Source organism: Cnephaeus nilssonii (genome assembly GCF_951640355.1).
Source record: "Cnephaeus nilssonii genome assembly, chromosome: 8".
In the NCBI taxonomy this organism is placed as follows: domain Eukaryota; kingdom Metazoa; phylum Chordata; class Mammalia; order Chiroptera; family Vespertilionidae; genus Cnephaeus; species Cnephaeus nilssonii.
This window is the reverse complement of record NC_137079.1, coordinates 2,737,438-2,763,986: the sequence shown is the minus strand read 5'-3', so window position 1 is coordinate 2,763,986 and position 26,549 is coordinate 2,737,438. Positions and strand designations below refer to the sequence as shown.

The 26,549-nt window shown below is 45.1% G+C and overlaps 2 protein-coding genes across 10 annotated transcripts; one reads left to right on the top strand and one right to left on the bottom strand.

The window, feature by feature from the left end:
- Positions 1-5,967: 5,967 nt before the first annotated feature.
- Positions 5,968-9,170, bottom strand: DEFB108B (defensin beta 108B; the record flags this gene model as incomplete). Its single annotated transcript, XM_079779043.1, has 2 exons — positions 5,968-6,131; positions 9,113-9,170. 2 exons carry the CDS (start codon positions 9,168-9,170, stop codon positions 5,968-5,970), a joined length of 222 nt encoding a protein of 73 aa, XP_079635169.1.
- Positions 9,171-14,688: 5,518 nt separating this feature from the next.
- On the top strand, positions 14,689-24,753 carry ZNF596 (zinc finger protein 596). 9 transcript variants are annotated; one of them, XM_079779036.1, is made up of 9 exons: positions 14,700-14,939; positions 16,060-16,177; positions 17,130-17,204; positions 17,731-17,888; positions 19,090-19,177; positions 20,761-20,887; positions 22,065-22,139; positions 22,625-22,707; positions 23,171-24,751. In XM_079779036.1, the coding sequence occupies exons 5-9, from the start codon at positions 19,166-19,168 to the stop codon at positions 23,816-23,818; spliced, it is 945 nt and encodes a 314-aa protein (XP_079635162.1). In that variant the 5' UTR covers positions 14,700-14,939; positions 16,060-16,177; positions 17,130-17,204; positions 17,731-17,888; positions 19,090-19,165; the 3' UTR covers positions 23,819-24,751. The 9 variants fall into 9 exon arrangements, with proteins under 9 accessions (XP_079635165.1, XP_079635167.1, XP_079635162.1 ...); XM_079779035.1 differs by having other exon boundaries at positions 16,655-17,204; XM_079779039.1 differs by lacking the exon at positions 17,130-17,204 and having other exon boundaries at positions 14,689-14,939; positions 23,174-24,753.
- Positions 24,754-26,549: the final 1,796 nt, after the last annotated feature.

The following is a 26,549-nucleotide window of genomic DNA, read 5'->3' as shown; positions in this document are numbered from 1 at the left end:
TTTTTCAAGATGTAACAATAGAATATAGGCTCCTGTTATCTAAAAATATACTTCTCATCATAATTTAAAAACACATTAGATACTGACAATTAAGAATTTCTGTATTTTCCTATGTTCTAAGCTTCATTTTTTCACTTTACCTTTTTCTGGAAATTTGCCCCCCCCCCCTTTCTCATCTCTTAAGTAGGTCAAGTTTAAGATATGTGTTCTGGGTGATATGGGTTTGGTTTCCAATTCTAATCTTAAATTAACCACCTTCCTCAATTCTGTCTGTATGTTGGTACCAATTGCTACATAATTACCCCAAATCATAGTAGCTTAAACAACTTCTCAGAGTTGCTGTAGGACAGGTGTCCCGATGCATGGGTCTGTCTTAAGGCACGCATGGGATTCTGGGCAGGATTCAGTCACCTCTGGGCTGCTGGACATGCTCAGCTCCTTGCCATGTGGACCTCTCCATGGAGCACCTCCCAGCATGGAAGCTGGATGGGTCCGAGCAAACAGGAAAAGGGGGAGTGTGAGCAGCATGGAAATCTCAGTCTTTTAAAGCTCAGTCACAGGTCAGAAATAGATTATCACTGTTGCCATAATCTGTTCATTAGAAGCAAGCTGCTAGATCCACCCCACACTCCAGGGGAGGGGATGAGACAGGGCAAGAAGACTGGAGGTGGGCATTCTTGGGAGCCAAGTCAGAAGCTGCCGCTCTATGGGTCATAAAGATTTTCAGTGATATTTTTCCATTGTCAAAAAATAGCATGGTCAGCCCTAGCCAGGTGGCACAGTTGGCTGGAGCATCATCCCATACACCAAACAATTGCTGGTTAGAACCCTACTCAGGGTGAGTACCAGAGGCAACCAATTGAGAAACCTCTCTCTTCTCTCTCTCTCTCTCTCTCTCTCTCTCTCTCTCTCTCTCTCTCTCTCTCTCTCTTCCTCTCCCTTCCTTTCTCTCTAAAAATCAATTAAAACATATCCTCAGATGAGGATTAAAAACAAAATAGCCTTATCAAACATTGAAAAAGTCTTCTCATTTTAGCTTTTACTTTTTTATTTTTGTTCCCTTCTATTGACTAATTTTGGGACCTAGAATTTCTAGAACAATTTTAAATAATGGTATCTAATAGGAAATCCTTATTTTAAAACTAGCTTCTTCTATTTCATTATTATGCAATGTGCTGATAGATGTTTTAAAGCATTTTTTAGCAAGGCAAATTTATTCATATGTATAAAGAAATTGTATGTTCTATCTCAGTCTTCTATTGTTAAAGCAAATTCTTTTGGATTTCTGTCTCTTTTAGGTTAATGCTCAATCTTTATGAGTTCATTTCTCAGCCTCTATTTTTCCCTAAAATAATTTTGTGTTTGTAAGTGTGTGGGGGGGTATGGGGGGTGATGATCTTTTGTTATTAAAGGAGAGAGAAATGTAGAAATTATGTTTAAATAGATACACTGTTGAACACAGTCACTGTCAGAATTACACAAGTTGAATAAAATTTTCTATTTTATATTGTCTAACATTTGGTAGGAGTAACTTTAGCTTATCTGATCAGCAAACCAGTATTAGGAGTAGTTTTTTTATCATTTCCTTTCTAATTATTAAGAATGTTTTTTAAGTATTTTATTATTTGTTATTAAATTCCATTTGCATTTCTTTAGGATCAAATATGCCTGTCTGTGCTCTTTTCACTTAGAATTATTGAGGGTCTTGGAAGAAATATGTAATCTGTTCTTATGCTCTGGAGAAAATAGAAATTGAATTATATGTCACATGTATGATGTTTAGAGTAGAACATGTCTTCCAAATTTGGCCTGACCATTTATTGTTTTAGATCCTCTAGAGTTGGTCTTCATGTATTTCACACCTACCTGCTCTATCAGCTGTGAGTGGTGCATTCCAGCCTACATTGCTCCCTGCCCACCTGTTCAACAGGTAACTAGAGCTGTGTGTCCTACACACCGTGATATGATGTAGTCATTGTGTGAGCAGCAGCCATAGGAGAAGCAGAGGGGTATCCACTGGATCGGTCAGAATAGTGGTGGGCAAACTCATTAGTCAACAGAGCCAAATATCAACAGTACGATTGAAATTTCTTTTGAGAGCCAAATTTTTTAAACTTAAACTATATAGGTAGGTACATTGTTACTAACTTAATTAGGGTACTCCTAAGCTGGCCTTTGCTAAAAACTCAAGGGGCCAAAGAGCCATGTGTGGCTCTCGAGCCTCGGTTTGCCGACCACTGGGTCAAAACAATGGTGATTTAAGTCATGATTGTTGCACAGGTGTTGAGGTTAGGGTTAGAGTTAGGGAGTGCGGAGGTAACCTGGAGATAACAGCTGGCGGCAGCATCCAGCCTTCCATGCTGTCTGGGAGGGCTCCCCGGGCAGGCCACCTTCCCAACTGTCATTGGTGCCTGTGGCGCTCTGAGAAGAGACCTTTCGGAAGACCTAAGATGAGTTGTAGAGCACCATGAGAAGGTGGACAGGAGCCGACTGTGATGGCTGTAGTGAGAAGTCACTGCTGTGACAATGGCGACAGGAATAAAAATGAGAAAGGAAAGCCCTTCCCTCATCTCCAGAATTCAAGCTCTCCCAGCCACTCTGCAAAGGAGTCTGGGAAATAAGTGCAGGGTCCTGTTCTCCGTGTCACCAAGGGGCATAGTATAGAAGAAGGACAAAGTGACAAAGTGGAAGCAGTGTTTTACTTGGTCTTAATTATTTTTGACATGCAAATGTTCTACGTGAGTAGGTTGCAAGCTCATTTGTGATTTCTTTGGCAGGTTTGAAGTAACCCACGGAAACAGTTTTATGAGTTGGTCTGGACCTGAGGAAGAACTAAGTCAGATTCTTTTGGGCAGTTGGATCTGATGCTAATTGGCCCAGACGTGTGTTAAGCCCTGAAAAGGGGGGAGAAGCAAAAACAAGAGAGAAACAGTATGTAAGAATGACAACATCAACCATGATGCTGGAATGTCAAAGAGTGACTGTCAGATGCGGCCTGTCCCTGAGTTAAGGTGAAGCATTTGGGGCGTAGATGCAGGAGGAGGGGTGCAGAGGTGACATGGGTTTCCTAGGAGAGATGCCCTCGAGGCCAGGCATTTGTCCCCTTCTGCTTCTTCTCATGGGTCACAGCCTGGAGCAGAGTTTTCTGACATCAGCACTGGACACTTGGAGCAGATAATTGTGCCTGAAGGTCATGGGGGGATTATTTTACTGAAAATTCTTTGTTCCTACATGCCATGGTCCTGCCCAGTGCTCACACATTGTAGGGTGGTTGGTAGCATCCCTGGCCTCAACCCACAGATGCCACTGGCATCCTTCTGGTTGTCACAGCCAAAAGTGTCTCCAGACATTACCAATTAGGTGCTGAAGCAAAAGCATCTCCAGTTGAGAACTGTGGTTTACAGCATCTAAATCCTCCTGCAAAGTTCCTTTGTTTGTTTGTTTCTAGTTTTTTGGACAATTCTTAGGGCTAGGCTTGGCTCTAGGGCCATCGTGTTGAAGCTGACTTTGAATGAACCTGGGGAAAGTTTGGGTTATATACATGCATCAGGAGCCAAGCCAGACCGGATGCTTTCCTGTCTTGGGAACAGTGCCTATTGATTTACACTTAGGACTGACAGAGATAACAGTGTAGGTTTTCTGCATGACTGGGCCTCCTCCAGGCCACAGAGGTACAGGGAAGTTATGGGGGTGGAAGCTAGGATTACTCATGTTCTGGCTGAAGAGATACAGCAAATTCTCTTTTTTTCTTAGTTTTTCTTTTTTTTTCTAATTTTTCAATTACAGTTGACATACAATATTATATTAGTTTCAGATGCACAGCAGAATGATTAGACATTTATATAATGTGCAAAGTGACACCCCCCCCCCCCCCCGTAAGTCTAGTACCCACCTGGCATCATTCATAGTTATACAGTATTATGAACTATACTAGGGGCCCAAGTGCATGAATTTGTGCACCTTGAAAGGAACTGTGGGCCCTGAGGTTGCAGTGGGCACAGGGGTGAGTCTCGGCCCATCCTTGGTGCCCCCACCTGGTCCCTCCCACTGGCAGCCCCACTCCCACCACTGCCACTCCCACACACTGATGGTGCTGGCCCCGCTTGCACCTGCTCACAGTGCGGAGTGATTGAGGCCAGCACCAGCAGCGGGTGTGAGCAGCGGCTGCTGCCCTGATTTCCCCTCAGGAGCAGGGGGAGGTGGAGAAGCCCTGAGGCACCAAGTGATCAGGGCCAGCACTGGAAGCAGGTGTGAGTGCTGGGCAGGACCATGGCACGCAGGAGCAAAGAATTTTCAGTAACCACCAGAGACTCGCCCCAATGACAGTGACCAGTGCACTGCCTTGGTCTGGTGCCCCTGCTCACCTGCTCTGCCATCCCACTACAGCCGACACCCACCATATTCCACACTCTGCTGCCAACACCTACCATGTTCCGCACACACCCCCTGGTGGTCAGCGCATGTCATAGCAACCGGTTGTTTCGTTATGCCATTCAGTCTATTTGCATATTAGCATTTTATATAGAGCGATTACTTTACATTATACTAGGTGAACTAAGTCAGACCCAGAAAGAAAAATACTGTGTGATCGTGCATGCAGGATCTAAAACAGTGGCACTCATAGTAAGAGAGAAGAGAGCAGGGGATGGGTGAGGGTGGGGATGGTAGGAATTAGAGAGATGGTGGTCAAAGGGCACAAACTCTCAGTTAAAAGATGGCTGACTTCTGGAGACAGAAGAAGAAAATATTCATTGATTCTATCTTCTTCCCAGGACCAAGGGAGGCTCTGTGACTTTTCACCCAAAAGAAAACTCTAACAATGATGGTTTCTCTACACAAAGTAACTAAAACCATCTCTAAGTAGAACAAATGGGTGACTGATGTGGGCAAACCTTCGGTGGCTATTGTCGGTAAAATAGTGTCACACCTCCTCTGGCAAAGAAGGACATATTCTCATCCCTGGAACTATGACTATGTCACCTGACACAGCCAAGAAGTTGAAGCTAGGGTTAAAGTTGCCAATCACGTTGCCTTAAAGCAGGGAGATTACCCAGCTTACCCAGATGGGCTGATGGCATCACAGGGGTCCCAAAGGGGCGTGGAGGTAGAAGAGGAGTGTTAGGAGGTGAGAAGGAGGGATGCCCATCGCTGGCTTTAAAGATGGGTGAAGCCTGGTGGCTGCTGACAAAAAGCAGCAACTCCCCATTAGTGTCAAGAATGTGGAGGAAGGAGTCTCCAGAAAGGGATGCAGCCTTGACCACTGAGCCTTAATTTAGCCCTGAGCTACAGGTCAGACTTCTGCCCTACAGAACTCGTTGTTGTGCCTCAAGCCCTTGGGTCTGTGGTCATTTTCAGGGTGGGCAGAGGAAGCTGAGGCCCTGGTTCCCAGGGGGAGGGAAGCTTAGTGACCAAGCCCGGTGGAAAGTGGGACCCAAGGAATCCAGTCTTAGCCAGGAGCACATGGAGAGGCCCTGAGTGATTACTGCCTTGGGGAAGTTTTCTCAGCTGTGACTCTGTCCCTGGTGCAGGATTCTGATGATAGCTCACTGACTGGGGCGGGAGGGGGGGTCTGACTGCAGGGTACCTGTGGGCTGCCCTTCATCAGGGACAGAGCCCCATGGAACAAGGTTGAGCATCTTCCCAAGGCAAAAGCAGACACCCTGGTGAAGGCTGAAGGTTCCGGGGCCAGGCACAAAGGGTGGGGTGAATGAAAGTGTCCCCATGAAGCCTGGAGCTCAGCCAGGTGCTCATGAAGACCAGAAGACCAGACAGAAAGATGTGACCAGATAGCGATGCAGCGAAATAGAGCACATGGGTGTGCACAGTGGCTTTGTGTTTGCGAGTGCTTCTTTATTATTTATTGAGGACTCAGCGAGAATCCCTGTGAAAGACAAGACAGAGCGCGGGAGATGGAGATGGAGAACCAGAGAAGGAAACATCCAAACAAGCAAGACCCTCTGAAAGGCCTCAGTACGGAGGGGGTGTCGTCGGGTCGATCTGCGGTTGGTGCCCCAGGGGCAGGCAGCACGGCTGGCCGCTTAGACATCTCCCAGAGTGGATTTCTGTTTCGAGGCAGAATTCTTGGCAGGAGCCGTTTGGACGCTCACAGATCTCCTTGAATTTGCCCCTGGCTGTACAGAAAAGAGGGTTATTGTAACTATTGATTCGCCTCCCTGAATGTCTATTAAAGCACATGGAGGGGGAGCGTGTCTGGAAATAATATTGTGTGGATTGCTGTTGCTGTTTTTGATTCCTTAAACCAACACTTAAAAATCCGCTTTCACACAAAGATTTAGATTCTTGGCATTTTGGGGGAATGTGGCAATGCTGGGTGTGTCTAAGTAACAACAGGCCAGGCTGGGGAGCTGCGCCCCGCTGGAAGTTCCAGGCAGATGCACCAGCTTCTCCCAGCCCTTCTCACTCCCGAGTAGCTCCTCGTGCTGATGCGCAGGTCGGGTTTTGTTTTAAATCAGCCCTGGACTGCTAATGATAATAAGAGGTATCCAAGCCAGCATGCCTCGGTCTCTTTATTCTGGAACCAAAGGCCAATTCTTGAATAGCTTCTCATCATTATAGAGCATTTATATACATCCAGAAAATGCCTCTTGAAACCAAGATGCAATACATTGAATGTAACTCTTCAATGTTCACAAAGCAATCGGTTTATGGCTATGAAGATCAAATATGCAACATCATATTTTTACCTTATAGACGAATTCAGAAATAACTTAAGGGTATGTTGTTGTTGTTTTTAAAATCAGTGGCCATTGTCATTGTTGAGCACTGTGTAGAAACCACTTGGAATCCGAGTTTTTCATTCCCTGGGCCGCACATCTCTTCCTTCTATCTGCTACCAGCTCAACTACTGTGTAGATGGGCCCCAATGACATTGGGCTAGAACTGGCCTGTTGCCACTAGAAGGGTCATCTGAGGTTAGTATATGAGAAGATGAAGCACTGGCATGTCCTGCGACATGTGAGAAGTCACTCTGGGACGTCCCTCTGTTGGGGCACATCTTGCATTCTATTCTGCTGTCCTGCCTCCACCTGACCCCACTGCTGGGTGATGAACGCCTTACTCTTTTCTGTATGTACATCCCAGAGCCCAGCTCAAGGGCATATCACAGGCATTCAGCCAACGGTTATGCAATACTTAGTTAATGCAGAGCTATTTTCTATCCTTTAGTATGTTGATACAGACATGTGTTGTCACTTTGGTGGCACACATCTTGGAGGTAAGTGTGCAGTTTTGTGGCAGTTGACAACTGAACATTTCCTTTTAAATCACAAAGGAGCTCTGTAAAAATATGACCCACTGTTACCTATGTGTGTAAGAAGCCAGGTAACATTCAGGGTATTTTTCTTACTTTTTGGGCCATTCATTCCCTTATACTAGTAGAGTGTGGGGTAGTCACACACTCCACACATATACAGAGACACACATGCACACACATGGACACACATGCAGACTGTCACTGAGGGAGAGAGTCAGGTGGAAACCATGGACAGAGAGCCTCAAGCACTCTTAGTGCTAAATAGATGCCATGGTTCTGACTCCCAGTCAGGTCCTGTAAGGCTCAGGATCTGGGCTCTCAAATACCGCATTGCTCTTGATTTGCCTTTCTTTCAGTTGTTTTCTCATAGGTCCCATGTAGGAAACCTCTCCTCCACCACATGCTAATGCCGTGCTTGGGGCTTGCTGTCTGTTCCCTGGCAATGAAGGTGGCTGGCCCATGACTTTGTGGAAGTGAAGGGCCATCACATCTTCTTTCCCTCACATGCTGCTTCCTAGTAAGGGTGCACAGTGATGCCTAATTAGCAGATTGTCTGCCCTGTCGCCACTAGAAGGGTCCTCTGAGGTTAGTACATGAGAAGAGAAATGGAACTGTTTTCTCACCTCCAGTCTCCCCCGACTGCAACCTCCCCGTCTACTTCCTCCAGAGTAGTTCTAAAATCGAGTTGAAATTTGCCTCACAAGCTGCACCCACAACCCCCCAAACCTGAAGTACTATCTACCTGTTCACAGTATTCCTTCAAAACACAAATTTAGACAGGCAAGCCTGGATTCACCAAGAATAGGCATGCCCCCCAGTATATTTTCTGTTGAAAAATTGGGGACGTTTCCTTTTCCAAACAACAGAAAGCATAGCAACCAACAATTCCTTAAAACATAAGAGGATTGTCCACATTTCCACACGTCTGACTACTTGGGTACTCTTTCCTGACCCTTGAGGGCCTAAATTCTCAGGAAAAGATAAGATATTCCACTAGATGTAGAGCAATAGGTTGCTTATTCCTCTTTGGATCTACACACGCAGAAGTCTACACGCCCAGGAGTTGTAGGAAATTTCCTGATCTATCTTGGGTGTCTGGTCATCTCCTTGGGTGAAAGCAAGGAGATGCCCACAGATGCCTCACACCTGGGATGCACCTGTGCATGCTGAGTGTGAGAAGATACACTTTAGTGCAGTGTTGTCTCTGATCTCTTTGTTTAACTTCTACTTCAGAAGACTAGACATTGAAAAGGAAGAGGAAAAGCCAAGGGTGGAGATGGAGCATCACTAGGCGAGCCAAGCCCAGGGACCAACATTATGGAGGCACAAGTTGGAGAATTCTTAGATGCACAGTACACCTTTCAAATACTACCCCCCCTCACTAATCCCTTCCTGGGGTCCTACAGCTCTGGTGTAGCTCTCAGGCCATCATCTTAGGGTAACTCGGCCTCTGCAGATCTTTTGCTGAAAGTAAGTGGAGGAGTTTTGGAGGTCAAGTTTAGTAGACTAACACACCATTTTTGTTTTGTTTTGTTTGTTATCTAGGTCTAGAAACTGCTAGTAAATTTGCCTAATTAATTTTATTTTTAGAAATGGAGCAGATAAGGTTTCAAGCACTTGAAACACCCTCAATTTCATTTCATCTGAGAGTGGCTACGGAGAGCTAATGAGACATGGCTGCAGGTAAGTGGCTGAGGGCTCTCAGCCAACAGGTCTTCCAAGTTTGCTATGAGACCCTCCTCAGGCCACAGGTGACAGACTTCTGCTCTGAGCACTGGATCCCCATGAGGTCCAGGCACTTCGCCCTTACCATGGCTTCTGTGGAGTTGATTTGGTTACCTGGTGGAACTTGGCTCATAGAGAGAAGAATGGTACAGAGGAAGACAGCAATCCTCATGGCTTCCGAGAGGAGAAAGCTTGGCTTCGTTTCCAGGAGGCAGAGAAAACTTCCGTCTGCGGTTATCACACCAGCGGAATGTCTGTGTCTGGGTAGTAAGTGCCTTTCCATACCTCATTAGGGATGTTCCTGGACAGAGAGGTCCTATGAAGACACAATGGCCTTCATAAGGAGACCAAAAATCCTTGTTTTGTTGGACACTCGGTTCATTAGGAGGATGTGGGTGCACAGTTTTGACCAGAAATCCTTGTGAAATGGGAACATAAGGTACAAACATTTTGGCAACAGATTAAGGTCTATGAACAAAGAGTTCTCTTTAAGTTACAATGAGCCAGACAATGTTGAGAAACCAGCCAGTTTAGTCAGTGACTAGATACTTTGTTAGTGAACACTTCCTGGGATTTATTAGCCCTGCGAATAATTAATGCCCCCCCCACTACTCCTGGTCTGAATGCCCTGGTGCTCTGCTCCCATATAGTGCTCACTGTACCATGTTAGTTTGCTGAACATACATTTACCTCCCCCTAATATGTGAGCTTCTTATTTGCCAGGACCATGCTCTGATCCCCAGAGCTGAGGAGACTCTTGCATCCTGCAGTCATAATCCTCCCAGGTCCTCCTCATCAGCTGTCAAAGTGCAGGGCAGCGAGAAGATGAACATGGAGGCAGTGATTCTGGATTTAAGTTCTAACTCTCTAGACCTGCTGCTAATGAGAGGTCTGGTCCTCCTCAAATCTCAGCAGCATCTGTTGAATGTAGATCAGGTGGCTCTCAATCATTACTGTGCATAAAACCAACTGGGAAAGTGGCTTCCAAATGCACTTAGATCCACTCCAAGAAGATGAGTTTGGTCAGGTGGAGGGAGTCTGGAAGTCTGCATTTTTAACAAATTTCCCAGGTAGCGATTATGAAATTTATTCTTGAATACTCACTGGAAAATGTTAACTTAGATAATCTCTAGGCTTCTTTCTAGCTCTGATATTAGCATATTCTAAGTTCTCTGACTTAGAATAAATGTCATGTTTGGCTTTTACTAGTATGAGTGTTAGGAACAGTGTGTGTGTGTGTGTGTGTGTGTGTGTGTGTGTGTGTGTGTGTGTGTGTGTTTTCAGCATGGAAAGGGGAAACACACACCTTAATCCATGCATAATTTGGATTCTAGTTTTATAAGGAATAGTCAGGGATCGGCCTGGGTGAATAAGATGACAGAGAGACCAATTTGGAAGAAGGCTATTGCAGTAATCAAGGTTCAGTGAGGCTCCAAACTGTACAGAGAGAAGGGAGGGAAGATGTTTGCAATACAAATTATAGGGGTGTAATGACATATGAAAAAAGTGGGCACATGCGAATAACCCAGTCTGCTTGCCCTGAGTGCCGAGGTATAGGGCAACAGCTTTGGTTCAGATCTGGAACAGTGAGTGCATTTTCCTGGTGGCAGCCCCAACACGGCTCTCGCTAATCTCCATCCTAGTGTGCATGCCCTTGTGTCACCCCCTTCGCACTGAAGGAGATGACACGTGTAAGAAATGGAACAGTGCCCAAATGATGGGTGTCAGTCCCAAGGCTCAATCATCAGGGATGTTACAGGAACCCTCCCTCTGGGTGAAATATGCTTATATTTCATGAAGGTACTCAAGCAAGATGGTGGATGTGTCCATGTAGTTAGAAACTAAAGCCCCTTGCTAACAGCCTTTTGAGTGTGACATCTCAAAGGAAGATCCTCCAGACCAAGCCAAACTGGGCTGCACGATCCTCGTCTCTGTGCCTTCCAGCAGCACCAGCATTTCTGTGGCACCCACCGAAATGTAGAACCTTCCAGAGGCTTGGGTGGGCTTTGAAAGCCATCACTGCACACCTATTTTAGAAAACATCAGGTCCAAGGGGCCCGAGGTAGAAAATTTTCCAGTCTTTCCAGGACCTGGGCCGCCAAGTTGAACTAGAAACACATTTGCTTTGACAAAGCTCCTGAAACTGATGAGTTTCCTGGAATGATCAAGTCCTCGCTGGAGGCAGGAATAAGCTCAGGTCCACAGGGCAGATTCGCAGGGCAGATTCGGGGAGAGCATCTCTGTTTAGGCTCAGCCTCTGCAAACATTCAGAAGTGCCCTCAAGGGCCCAACAACCACTTCCCCTGGCCTTAGGCCAAAGCGAGGGCATCCCTGCCCTGCAGGAGCCAACACAAAACTTTCTAAGTCAACTTAGAAACTGCTCCTGGGATGGCATGGACAGCAGTGAACAGCACCTGGGACACTTCCGGGGAGCCAGACCACTGGTTCCTATTTGGAATGACAGGAGAGGGTGTCCCATCCTCCAATTTTTCTAGTCAATTTTACACTCTGGGAACTGCCATTATTGACAATGAGCATCTTTTCATGCCTGAGTTCTGGGAATGCTGTAAGTCCCCTCCAGTATACAGGGAAGGCTTTATTCAGCTGCACTAAAGGCACAGTGAAGGTCACCCACCTCCTGAGCAACAGCCAAATTCTGTCTCCCAGTGACAGCAAGAACCACTGCTGCTGGCCCCCTGCTGGCCAGGCAGCACACAGACCATGCCTTGAACAGACCCTGCAGAGAAGTGGAACCTATCTGTCCTGACAGGGCCTGGCAGATCCACCAGGTGGGAGAAGGCAGTTACATGGTGAGTGCTAAGGTAGTTCTGGGGCTGAGAGTTCCCTGAAGGCAGCACTGCTGTGTGGGACAGATGTGGCTTTGGAGCGCCTGCCTTCCTCACAGGGAGCTCTGCCAACCAGGCAGCTGGAGGAAGTACTGAGAGCTGCCCAGTGCCCTGTGGCATGCAGAATTAGAGTCCTCAGACCTCTGTCCAGTGTTCCTCTCTTCCAGGAGTTCATGCCCAAGACCCCATGCTCACCACGCCCTCCTTAGAGCTGGACTGAGGAGGGGAAAGATGGAGGGGCAGGCTATGTCTGGTGACTCTCACTTCCAGCCGTGGGATGGGATGTATAAAAACGTGGAACTCTAGACAATGCTGAGGAAAGACACGTAGACATAGCCTATTCTATTTATGTCAAGTTAATATGTATTTAAAATGGGACTTACTAGTATCAAACGGGCATTTGAACTTGTAATTTATATTGTAAGAAATTGAGTCCACACACAGGACTATCAAAATATAATGTAAACCGGAAGCTATGAGATTAATGTGTACCTGTGCAAATGGCTAGGGAAACTCTGGGTAATGTACCCACCTAGAGAGTCTGCATCTTTCCAGCAGCATATTGACCTGAAATGCAAGTTTTCAATATCATAGAAGTATTTTAGTGGAAACAATTATAGGGAATATTCTCTTGGCCTTGTACATTTTAGTTATTATTGGTCACTGTAAATGTATTTAAAATTGTTGTAATGTAAATAAAGCTCTCTCAAATATGATATTCTACAGGAACTTTGATTTCTAAACATTGCTGATCTTTTTAAAAATTAATTTATCCATTCACCAGAGCATAAAGAGGATCTTGGTTGGACCTGTGGCTTATTAGATATAAAGAGTCTTGGGCACAGCCCAGCTCCGCTGCATCACTACATGCATGTCAGCAATGTCCCCACAGTCTGCACACACATTAAAATGTGATCAGCACGGCATTTAGATCAATTCTCAATTTGGGTTACACCGCAACCACTTGATGAGAGATAAAAACTACTGATGTCTGGATCCTTCTCTCAGAAGTGTAAGTTCAGAAAGTTCTTGTGTGAGTCCTGAGCATTGGAGCTGTTAAACACGTTCTAGATCATTCTAATTCTCTAATCAGGGAACTTGCAAACAATACCCTTGTGCACCCCAGAGGAATCACTTCAGTTGAATTTTTGCCTCACAAAGCTCACACTGTGTATAAACCAGAAATACAGAAGGTTTGATGGAGAAGGTGGGTCAGAGGGCTGAGGGTTTACAGGGACTCCCGTGTAAAGAAAGGCAAATGAGGAAAAACTAAATGGGGGAAGACTTCAGATATCTGGATTCTTTGAACTCAAATCATGTACAGTCTTGGCTCCTTAATCTGTGTTCAGGTCCCCATAGACCTGAGGATGAGAAGTGAGATGTGGTCAGGTTAAAGGACCTCAGACCTGGAGACCTGGGGGAGCAGTGGCATGGACCCCAGAGTGTTTATTGTCCCCCTGCCTAAGAGAATGTTATCTTCCAGAATTTAAATCCATTTGACTCTAAATATTTTTTAAAAATCAAAGCTGGAGAAACTTGTATTAGACATTAGAAAACCAGAAGGGTTCTTCTTTGGAAATATCTTTAAGACATGTCTGCAGCATGAATAGCTGGGATGTGTAATCTTGCCACATTTCCTCTACCCTGAACTTCAGAATTTACACAGGAAATTTTAACTCACATATTTCATATTAAAGTTTATTAAAGGCATAAATGAGGCAACTGAAATGTGAAAATCCAGCTTTACACTGCTTTCAAATGTTCATGTAGATATTCCAATTTGGTGTGTCTAAAAATAATGGAAAAATGGATTTATCATTGTTGAAAGCAAAATCTACCTATCTCCTAAGGAGCACATTTTTTTTACAAGCCTCCTGATCCATCCTTAACATGAAACATTCAGAAAAAGGGAACAAACGCATGGATTAATATATCTCATCTTTCAAATTAAAAAATACACTTTCAGATAACGGGGAGTAAAGATAAGGGAAAATGTGAAGATACAAATATTTAGAAAATAAGAACTTGTGCAAGTTGTAGGATGTCATCTATATTTGCCTGAATGTATAAATCTCAAGAATTGTGAACTATAACATTAAACGTAAAGGAGAAAGGAATAAGGAATACATACGTATACACACACGCATGTACACATACGTATTCGTACACAGGCAGTGATTTTGTTCTTTTAAAACAATCTCTCAGCCCCCTCCCCATCCTTCCTGGAAACCAAGTTCTGTGGTCGTCAGTGTGAATGCCGCCTTTCAAACCGGCACGTTTGGTGCTCACGTTCTCGTTCCCATCACAAAAGGGAGAAGAGCCAGGCCACGGGCCGGTGGCTGAGCAGGGACCTAGGAACCGGGAGGTCCCAGCTCCATTCCCGGCCAGGGCTCATGCCTGGCTTGCGGCTCCATCGCCAGCAGGGGGCGTGCAGGAGGCAGCGGGTCCATGATTCTCCCTCATCACTGACGTTTCTCTGTCTCTCTCCCTCTCCCTTCCTCTGTGAAATCAATAAAAATATTTTTTAAGTAAAAAGAAAAAGGAAGAATAAGAAAGTTTACGCGGGGGGAACCTCAGATGTTCAGTTTCCACCCACAGCGACTCCCCGGATGGCACCTGTTCAGAGGGTTAGACAGACACCCTTCTCAGGAGGTTGACCGGAAGTGCCTCCGCATCCGGTGTCAGTGGCGCCACAGCCCAGAGTTTTTATGATGAGGCAGCGGAACCACTGAACGCGAAGCAGGGTGCGCGGCGGGCCCAGGGACACCCACCTCACCCGGAAGGAGACAGGAGACTCAGGTTCCGCGCCCGGAAATGCCTGCAGGCGGGGCGGGACTGAGGGGCGCCAGGCCCCGCCCCCAAGCGCTCGCAGTTTCCTGCCGACCCGGAAGCAGATGCCCCGCTCCAGGATCCCGTTGGCGGGAGCGAGTGTTGGTATTGCTAGTTCAGGATCGCTGGTGACGACCCCGCGCCGCGTCCTCCGCACCCGCAGCCCGGGATCCAGGGACCCGGTGGCACTGCGCCCGCCCCCGCCGCGGGGAGCCCCGCGCACCCGGCAGCCGCGGAGCTGCGGGCCCCGGTCCGCTCACCTGCAGGTACAGTCGCCCCGCCCTCCCCGCCTGGGCTCTTCCGCTCCCGCGCAGCGCCCCCGCCCCGCAGGCCCCCGCCCTGGGGATCTGCAGCCCGCTGAGTCCCCTCCCCATCCGGGCGCCTTCGGGGACCCCGCAACTTCCTGGGCAGTTTAGGTTCCCCGGCCCTCAAGCCCCGCCCCCCGGCCCAGCTGTCAAGGCTGTTTCCAATCCTGTCCCACTGGGAAGTGCGCTTCCTGCGCAGGGACCGCCTCATCCCATGGGGTGCCCGCGGGGTCAGGTGGGCGGCGAGGGAGACCTGGGGTCCAGGGAGACCTGGGGGGCCAGGGAGACCTGGGGGCCAGGGAGACCTGGGGGCCAGGGAGACCTGGGGGGCCAGGGAGACCTGGGGGGCCAGGGAGACCTGGGGGGCCAGGGAGACCTGGGGGGCCAGGGAGACCTGGGCGGCCAGGGAGACCTGGGGGCCAGGGAGACCTGGGGGCCAGGGAGACCTGGGGGCCAGGGCGTGCGCAGGAAGAAGGAGAAGGCCGGAAAAGGCAATGAGAGTGAAAGACAGCGGCCTGGCAGAAAGCAGTGCCACAGAGGCCAAGAGACAGGGGATCCGCAGGGAGGAGTTTGGACCCACAGTCGCCACCCGGGGCAAAAGGAAGGCAGATCCCAGTCTCATTAGAGTTCTGTTGTTCAGTAGCAGTTTGTGTTCCCATTTACGTGTGTTTTGTCCGGTCCAGATGAGGGGGTTCTGATTGGAAGACACTGTTTGGTGCTTAGCAGGGAATCGTACACTATTCCAATGTGAAAGAATGGTGGTGATTTATTTTATATAAACAGTCAAAACCTAGTTTAACCAATTAGTTCAACGTTCAACATTTTTCTCCCCTTATGTAATCTCTTAAGTTAGCCGGCTGTGAACTAAAACTTCCAACGAAATCTGCGTCTTGTATCTGAAGATGAGCGAGGATGGGCTGGGTTGTCATGGAATTTTGTGGGAAGAGCACTTGTCTGTTAATGGCTTCTACATTGCTCCGAGCTATTTTCATGATTTCCGGTGCTGCTAATTAGGTCTGCTAACAGTCATAATGTGTTGTTGTTAATCCTAACCCAATGATATTTTTCCATTGACTTTTAGAGAGAGTGGAAGGGAAAGAGAGAGACACAGAAAGAAACATCGATGCGAGAGAAACACATCCATTGGTTGCCACCTGCATGCAACCCGACCAGGGCCAGGGATCCAGCCTGCCACTGAGGTACCTGAATCAAACTCGGAACCTTTTAGTCCACAGGTTGATGCTCTATCCACTGAGCCAGATCAGCTAGGGCTGATAGCTTATGTGATATTCTGGAAAAGAGGAATTAAATACTTGACATCATTGTGTTAAAGCCATGAATGATGGAGAGGTGGCTCCTGCTCAGTGGTATGAAATATGAACTGTACTTTTTATTTTTAAAAATTTTTATATGTTTTTATTGATTTCAGAGAAAGGAAAGGAGAGGGAAAGAGAGAAACATCAAAGAATCATTGATCATTGATCAGCTGCCTCCTGCATGCCCCCTACTGGGGATTGAGCCTGCAACCCAGGCATGTGCCCTGACCGGGATTGAACCATGACCCCCTGGTTCATAGGTCGACACTCAACCACTGAGCCACACCAGTGGGCGGGGGCTGAGCTGTACTTTTTAAGGGTAGGGGTGAGAAGGGCAAACCCTGCCACTCTCCCATCCAGGTCTGTCCTTCCTGTGAGGACAGTGCTGCTCCTCTCTACTGGCCTCTCCTGCTGACCTCTTTGCCTGCCCCACAGTCACAACTGAGGGTATGTCAAAAGCATCTCCCTATAAGGAGAGGGAAGACTCTGTGAAGGGAGCTTGGAGAAGGAATAAGAATGAGGATCAGGGAGTGGGAAGAAGACAGAGATGCTCAGAAGCAGGAGAAATTTGCTTGGTACATACTTGGCCTTCTAAACTTCTTGCAGTATTTTGAAGTGGAAATAATCACATATTTTAGAGAAGTTCTTCAAGCAAGGATATCTATGAAACACTTAGTGTCAACAGTTATGGCAAGGATTTTTTTTTAAGTTCATAATATTTAGTGAGTCTTAGAAACTTTATTAGACGATATTAATATCCTCTTAATAGCATCCAATAGGAGCAAATGTGTGTAGGTCCAGCAGAAACTCTCACATTTCTTCTGTTTTATTTCAGAAGTCTGCGTGATATATGAAAACATATATGCTAACGTGAAAAAAACTCCTCTTGCCTGGACTTTGTCTAGTTAATGTATGACTTTCAAAATGGCCCATTATTTGTTGACTGTGCATATTGCTTATTGCCAAAAGGATGTTCTAGAATAAGCCATCATTTGAATTTTCTGTGTAATCTGCACTCATGTTGTAGCAGCTGTCATCCTTTCTCTTTAAAAAAATATTAAACGAATTTTTATTGTGTGTTAATTGTTCCAAAATGCTGAATTACGCATGAGTAAAAAATGATCCTATATAATAAAAGGGTGGTATGCAAATTGTTCTCTCGACCAGGAGTTCATCCAGGAGTTCTACCAGGGGGCGGGGCTGGCCAGGGAAAGGGAGGGAGGCCCTGGCTGTTAGCTAGGGGAAGGGAGGGAGGCCCTGGCAGAAGTGGCAGCAGGTGACGGGCCCCTGCCGGCAGCTGCTAGGGACCCTACCAGTGCACAAATTTCATGCACTGGGCCTCTAGTAGAATATAAAAATATATCTGGAAAACTATCTGCCATTCAGAGACAACTCTTATATTGGGTCATTTAAATATTTTTGTGTGTGCCTTCCAGGGAATCTGGCCTCCAGGAAGGTGGCTGGATTCAAGGACCATGTCCTGCCCACCAGTCCCCCAAAGCCCCACCTACTACAAACATTGAGGCTAAAGCCTTTCCTGGCTCTGACTGTCTCGCTGCACTGTCTGCCTTGTGTTCCACTCTACCACCTTGAGGTATGTACTTCTGGCATCCTGCTTCTGATCCTGGGCTGTTGGTGGGAGATGAGCTGTTTTGGGAGCCGGCATTGGCCCATCCTTGCCCTGTTCCATGTCCGTGGTCTGTGGAGCAGCACGAGCAGTTCTGTGGTTCTGTAGTACACTTAGAAAAGACTGCAAGGGCTCCGGAAGGCTTGGATCTCCTCTCTAGCTTTCCATGCTTGTTCCCTCTATTCCTGGGCCATGGGGGTTTTAATAATTTGTAGGCTGTCCATTACTGAAATTACTGAATAATTTTAAAATAATGTTCTGGTACAAGGCAAAGGATTCCTTGAATATTAACTTTCAATAACTTTTCACTCCTACCTCTTTTATGCTTCAGCCTTTTTAATAGCTACTGCATCTTTTTTTCAAGTAATTTTCATTGAGTTTAGTTCTTCTTAAATCACATGAATTCATGGTGATTGTTTAGAGAGAAATATATGTCTGTAGCAGGCACTCTGCTACCACCTTATGAAAATATGAGATGGACCAAGTAGATTTCCAGCAATTTTGTATTATCTGGGCACCCTTGACCTAGAGGACCGAGGCAGTACATGCCCGTGCCTCCATGACTCATGTATGTCCTCCTGCCACTTTCTGATGGCAAAGATTTTAAGGACTTGACTGATGGGATGAGTGCCATTGATCCCTTCAAATGGAATAAGTTGGTGAGTTGATTAACTCTATCAAAAAGCAGGTTCTTAGTTTCTTGGATACTTGAGCAGGAGGAAATGAGGGTCAAGAGGAGTACGTGTAGGTTAGAGAATCCCTGCTAGTGCATAAGGCAGTACTGACACCTGAGAAATTCCACAGTGCTTACCTGCAGGTGGAATGTCTACATATGGTGTGAGTCAGGGATTACTATACTTGGAAGTCAGAAAGGGAATTGAATGACTGAATGCCATGGCCACATTAGTATACAAAGCTCAGTACATTTGATATTCTTATCCATAAAGTTCCTATATTTCTTTGCTTTTTATTATCAACTCTACCCATAGTCTTCATTCTTGTGGCCCTAGGGGAGGTGGAGAGTCCTCTGCATTTCTTGTAGACTCACTGCCTGTTTGTTAGTTAGGCTGGGAGTGGGGAACACAGCTGAACACTGGAGTTTCATGACAGGAGGGTCTGGAAATTGTGCACAAGACTGGAGTCTCATGGCTTCTTTCTCTGTCCCCAGATTTGCCTGTTTAGTCCTTAAGACTGTCTGTGAATGAAAACCCAGAGAAAGATACCTGGCAACTGAGTCACTGACCATGCAGCCACTGGTAAGTAGGAATGCCTCTTTCTACTGAAATCACTCTGCTGTGGACATCAGTGGGCAGGTTTCTCCTACTTCATCACTGTCCTAAGCAACCAGGAGGCATTCAGAGATCTGAGCTCCAGGGAAAATTCACCAGGACGCTGAGATGGCTGTAATGGGTCAGGAATGCCCCAATGACTAACATTCTTCCTAACATCACACTGATTTATTCCAGCAGATTGTACATATACAGAAGAGATGAGAGAAGCTCTTTCTCTAATTCAGTCCATGGCCTCGCTGGGAAATAATTGACTCCTTAATCATGCTATTGACTACAGTGTTGAGTGGGTGGTGGTGAGTAGAGATGAATGAGGAGTAGAACAGTGGGGAGGCAGTGGTTTCATCAGGGAGGCCAGTCATTGAATGTTACAGGTCCTGGGTGAGCATGAGGAATCATTCATTTATTTTTTCCATTTTAAATAGAAGGTTTTGTTAGAATATATTTTCACTTTCGGAAAATTCCTAAGAAGACAACTAAAACTCTCATGATCATTCTTGTCCCCAATCACACATTTTTCCTTTTTTGTAATTGACCTTTCTTTCATATTTGGTAGCTGGAATTCAGGTCTAGGTACTCTTATTCCTTAACGGTGGCTGTGCATGCAGGGCAGGGAGTAGAGCAGAGTCAAATGTAAGACCCTGGGAAATCGTTGGAAAATTAGATAGACCTAGCAATCCAGGGGCTTCTTTTATCCTTTAGCTGGAGACAAGATAAAGCTACAAAGGACACAGTGACAACTGCTGCTTGAGGCCCCAGGTAAAGTCAAGAATGGGAGGCCTCGTCCTGCAGGACGGTCAGATTAGAACTGTCCTTCAGCACAGCCTCTCAGAGCCCTGGCCTGCGCTGCTGACCATCTCGCCTATTGTTTGTTATGAACACCTGAGTCCTCTAGCAATGAGACAGACAACACCCACTGGTACCAAGTTCTGTGTGAAACTTACTCATTTCTGAGGAATGCTGGAGATTGCTTCAAGGATCCTGGACATTTTAGTGAGTTATAGACCAATGGCATGTATTTAATACATGTTTACATAGAAAAAATTAGTTCATTGAATCTTTCAACACTCACAACACATTATTAAACCCTTTCATAGACAAGGAATCTGATGTTCATCTAGGGGAATGATGTAACTATAGTCATGGTTCAAAAGTGGCAAATCAGAATTATTGTTTGCCTTAATTATAAGTTTGAAATTTACTTGACATTAACCAGGAAGTGAGTTTTACTTTTAACTTTTTAAGGGTACTTTTTATAATCATGTGTCTGGAAGTAAAAATGATCAGTTCTAGAAAATTTCAAGGTTATATTACACCATATTTCATATGATGTTCCTTTTTAACAAAGGCTTATTAATTCAGACTATGAATATGTCTGTGATATATCTGAAAGGCAGATACCAGCTCAGCACTGAGAACCCCAACTTCAGTTTGATCATCCTATATACCCAGCTCCTCAGCCCCCTTCCTTAGGTTGCCATCTCCACCCTCCTACTCTGGATATTGGCTGGGATTAGTCTGTCTAAACCAGAATGTCCATGATATTTTAGGAATCAGTGACATTTGAAGATGTAGCTGTTGTCTTCACCCAGGAAGAGTGGGCCCTGCTGGACACACCCCAGAGAAAGCTGTACAGAGATGTGATGCTAGAGAACATCAGACACCTGGTCTTTCTGGGTGAGTGTGTCAACTTTAATGTATGTATGTAAGTATGTAAATAGATATTCATTCATTCATTCAACAAGTATCTAGAATAGCTTCCACAGCCTACTCCTCTCTCTACCATGATTCTTTCATAGACCTTAAAACTACATGGAGTAAAAGTTGTCTCTTTTCATTTACTTACACCTAGTTTGTCACCCTACTAGAATGTAATCTTGATCCCAATTTAATGTCTTCCTTACTGCTCAATATCTAACACTCAAAACAGAACTGGGAGCTCAATGAATATTTTTGAATGTTTAAATAAATTGATTAAATTTTCTAAATAATTATTTTGTTCTAATCACTATGCTGAACTTAAGACCAGAGTAGTGAAAATGACCGACTTGATCATTCTTTTGAAACTTATGTTTGAAAATAATATTCAAGCAACTTTGGAGACATTTAATTTCCCCATTTTTGAAAAGATGGAGGATTCTGCTTTCCGTGTGAACGTGAGCATGGACATCAGCACCCAGAGGTCTTACTACTGTGGACATGTGACCTGGATTTCTTCCCTGTTTTCTTTGTTAAAAGTGGTGGTACCTGGGGTGACCTTCAGTGATCTTATTTTTCATCAGTAGCCTGTTGTGGACTTGATGAGAATGCACTTTTTTTTAGCACACTAGTGCCTGGTGCACGGATTTGTGCACGTTGAAAGAAAATTAATTAGAAGGTGGCCAGCAGAGCGGGACTGGGTGAGATGGGCTGGATACACCCTGGAGGCAATCTCCCATTGTCCCTCCCCGGCCAGCCACACCTGGGGCAGCGCCACGGCTCACAGGGTATCTACGGAGTGAGCAGGGTCCCTCCAGCAGGTGGGGTCTCTCAACCTGGCCTGTGGGGATCAGGCCAAAACCAGCTCTTAGACATCCCCCAGGGGGTCCCAGATTGCGAGAGGGCAGTTCTCAGGTGATGCACCCTGGAATCAGGCTCCCTCCTCTCTGGTTCTGGGGTGCGTGACCTGAGAACTGCCACTGCCAAGTCACCACAGCTCGGCAGCTCCTGCATTGAGAGTCTGCCCCCTGGTGGTCAATTTGCATCATACTGGCCAGTCGGGTGGTCAGACAGTCACTTAGCCTTTTATACATATAGATATCTCAAAATCCATGTACCTTTCTTTCACAAACATGATATCGGATCTGCAAATCAGATGTGGCTTTTCAGCTGGAGCAAGGAGAAGAGCTATGGAGTGAAGGGACTGGGTTTCTCCAAGGCCAGAATGCAGGTGAGCAGTGGGGGTCAGGTATTCAGTGTGAGGAGCTGTCTGCTCAGTGACTGAGTAAGTCCTTAGACTATCAAGTGAAGGCTTTGGGAAGTTTGAGTGACATTTTTCAAAATGTAGATGGATAATGAAGCAAAATTATTCAGATATTGTCATTATTCCATTCATATATATATATATCAGTCACAATTCATGTGTCCTCCTGTCATTGGCTCGAAGAATAAGGATTTTCATATGCTATTGAAGTTAAGCTTTCACATAATAACTCTTGTTCTGATCCTCCCCTTTGAAAGTTTTCCCTCTCTTTTGTTACCCAACATCTATTTTACGTTTTTCATATTTCGATCCTGAAAATCTTTACGAATTGTCAATGCCTTTGGATGTGTTTCTACTTCCTTAGAGTATTCCCCATCACAATGCCAATTTTTGAGACATACTCACATGTTCATTCCCATAAAGCTGTTCTAATTTTTTAAAAATTATTTCAGGCAGGGAAAGTGCCATTCAAAATGAAGAAATGACAGCCACACAATGTATTAGTGGAAAGGACACATTTACAATCATGCAACTGGTAAGTTTCATGAGTGTTCACTGTGGTCATTCAAATTAAAATTTGGCAATTGGATGTTAGTACTTGAGTAAAATACTGTGATTTATGTTAATTTAGGATAAAGCTTTTTCTGAACAAATAACTCAGGGTAGTTTGCATTTAGAGAAGGAATTAACCTAAGTTCATAACTATAAGCTGAGATATTAATAAAAAGAACAACTGCATGAACATTGTTTGCATACCTAGTCTTTGAAACATGTTGAAGTTTTCAAAATTAACCAATAAGCTCTGCAGTTGAGATGCTACAAAAGAGAAAATCTGTGTGTAGAGTGGAGTAACATACCATGCATATGCAGGTATCATTGGGAAGGTTTTAATTGGATACCATCACTGCAAGATTAATTTAGTACTCATTGGTAGAGAAGTGAATGTATGAACTTATGTGGGCAAATCAATTAACAGCCTTTCATCTTTTTCCCCAAAGCAGAAATTTCACACTGAAGAGGATCCCTATGAATATAATGATTTGGGAGATTTTACCCATAGCTCCACAATGACTCAACATGTGTTAACCAATATGGAAAAGAAACCCTGTATCAGCAAACAATGTCAAAAATCCTTTAGTGACCATTCATGCATTAATCAACATAAGCAACTTTACACCAGAGTTAAATCATATGAGTGCCATCTATGTGGGAAAACCTTTAGTAATTGCTCTAGCCTTAGAAGACATGAGATGACTCACACTGGAGAGAAACCATACGAATGCCACATCTGTGGGAATGCCTTTATTCAGAGCTCTGACCTTAGAAAACATAGTCTTACTCATACTGGAGAGAAACCATATGAATGTCATATATGTGGGAAAGCCTTCAGTCAGTCCTCTAACCTCAGACAGCACCAAAGGACACACACTGGAGAACAACCGTATGAGTGTTGTCAGTGTGGGAAAGCCTTCAGTAAATGTTCTGCCCTGAGACGACATGAGAGAACTCACACTGGAGAGAAACCTTATGGATGTCATCTGTGTGGGAAAGCCTTCAGTCAGTGTTCTGCCCTTAGACGACATGAAGGGACCCACAATGGAGAGAAAATTATGAATGCCTTCAGTAAATATTCTGACCTGAGATAACATGGTATTATAAATAATGAATGTATGAGAAAACTCAATTATAGTTTTAACATTTAAAAACAGCAAGGACTCACACATTAAGGAAACACTGTCTGTAATCAATGTGGAAGACCCTGCAGTCATCCTTACTCATCTTCCATGTGATAATGTAGATGGAAGATAATCCATCTGTATGGAATCTCTGGAAAGGCCTTCAGTCACTTGTCTGACCATAGGTGACATGTGAGAACTCGCACTGGAAGTATAAAGAAAGCAGAAGTCTGCAGCAACAGCTCTCAGCTTCATACTAGAGAATTCACGCAGGGGAAAGCCCTCAGTCTGCAGTCACTGTGGGAATGCTTTCATTTATAATTCATGGTAAACAATGTGAGCAAACCCCACCTGGGAGAACCCCTAGGTGTGTAATTGCTATGAACAGATACTCAGCCAAGCTCAAGGCATGGTGTTCACAAGAAAACTCGGTGATGAAATAACCACTAGAACGGTATTTAGGAGGCAAAAACCTCTTAAGGAATACCAATAATTTTTCCTTGGGAAATGATTCAATGAAAACTTAGGAGAAGTCCTTTATTCAGAGAGGAATGCTATGGCTCGTATGAGAATTTGGAGAATACAAAACACTTTCTGTGTCATGAAAGGACAGTGGTCACTCATTTATAGTCAGCACTAGAGTCCTCATGTTGAGGAGACAGCAGTTCTAAACCCGGAGAAAGCTTCAGCTGGATTTCATACCTGAAAACTCAATCTAGGGGAAAAAATAAACCCTATAGGGTTAGCACATGATTCATAATTTTGAGGAAAAAAAAACTATTTCTGGGGAAAATATAGCATAGAAATGCAAGATAGAGTGACTGAGAATATTAAATGCAGAATTTTGTAAGGAATTAGATTAAACTTTTTCAATAGATTATTGCTATTAAACAATAAACTGTTGCTGAAAAGAATCTATGATGCTGAAGTCCTAGTTTTTTTTTACACAGTTGTAAATACAGATGTGAGAGTCTGCACTCCTTGGCATGTGGGTTAGAGGTTCAACCTGTCTCTGAGTATTCCTTTCTCCCACAGCTGCTTTCATACAGCTCACCGCAGTCTGTCTCCATCAGTGTCCTGGTGGTTACAGCAGGGACCTTTAACAGGTCTCTCTGTGCTGTGAGCTGGGCCCAGCAGGGTCATGGGAGCAGTGTCATAAACATCTAGTATAAACAGTAGAATGGGACTCAGCCCTGCCCCTGCCCCTTCCAGGCCAAGAACTTTTGGATTATTTTTTATGATGTTTCTGACTCCAACTAATTGGGGCAGAAGTTCATCCCACATCTTATTTACATGAGTTCTGAGTTATGCACTTACTCATTCCCCAAACTGAGCCAGTGCTGTGTGTCCCCACAGCAGCCCAGAAAAAAACCTCCATCAAGATAGAATTAAGAATTACTTTGCCCCAGGGGTTGGAGGTATATTACCCTTCAACCAACCCCAGTACTGGACCCGAGCCTCAAGGAGAAATGTTCTCAAGACATAACTGGGCTGGTTGTGCTCTTCAGGAACACACAATCCCAAATCATAGCCTGAGATCAGTGAAAGGAGCACTTCTCTGCATGACATTAATATGTCATTCTTTTTTTAGAAAGCTCCACAACTGACTCTACCACTGGAGTAGGGGACAGTCAAGTCATGTATGAGGAGATTAGCAATCAGAATTCAACATCTCTGCCTTCTGGCTGGAGAGGCATGGGTTGTGATCAGCCAGGGACACATGGAAGTGTAAACAAGGGTCAAAGAGAACAAATTTGTTGTGATAAGTTCAGACCATAGAGACACAACCCAGGGGTTCTCATTTCCGCTGTCACAGCCCATGAGACCTTGTAACTGAACTTTTCTGTGACTCAGTTTCCTCATTTCAAAGGTAGAAGTAGCTTAGTGCCTTTATCTTAGAGTTGCTATGAGTACTAACGTATCCATACTGTATATACCAAGTAATTACAGCTGGTGGGCACTTTGTGTTTGCAAATAAAAATATTTTACTAGGTATATCCTTGAAACCTGCTCCACAATAAATTCAATTACAAATACTTTTTTTTTTACCATTTACACTTGCTATCTAGGTACACCACTCTTCTTTATCTTACTTTTACATTGAAATATTTTATAATCATTTTCTAAAATAAAGTCAGATATTATTACATAACTAATCTACTTAATATATAATTTATCTCCTCCATACTGTAATTGACTTCAGGTGTGATCCTGGGTAAGAATTGGATTTGAGACCTATCTGGTGGCCTAGCCAGGAACCACTCTTTTCCCAGGGGGTCCCCAGGAGGGAAGGGGCAGGTTCGGCTGCCTGTGCTGGTGCTGGGATCCCCAGGATTGATGTCTACACTCTCAGAGAAGCACAGCCCAGTGGGATTTATCTCCATTAACCTATGCACATAAGTATGTTGAGCAGTCACAGTGAGATCAAGGGGGTTGGGAGTAAAGGACAATTACATGACTGCAAGGTGACAGATTCACACAACTAGCTTAATTTGGGTGCCACACTGACAACTTGATGGTGAGTGGAAGTCCCTCACAGGATGGTTCCCTCCAGAGGCAACAGTGCAGGGCCCCCACTCAGAGGGAAGAGAGCTTTTTGGTTATTAATAGAGTGTGGGAAACCCCTGGGGAGAGGGTGCTTCCTTGTCCAGAAGTAGTCTCTCTGCCATAGATGGGGTGTCTCAGGGACAGAGAACTACAA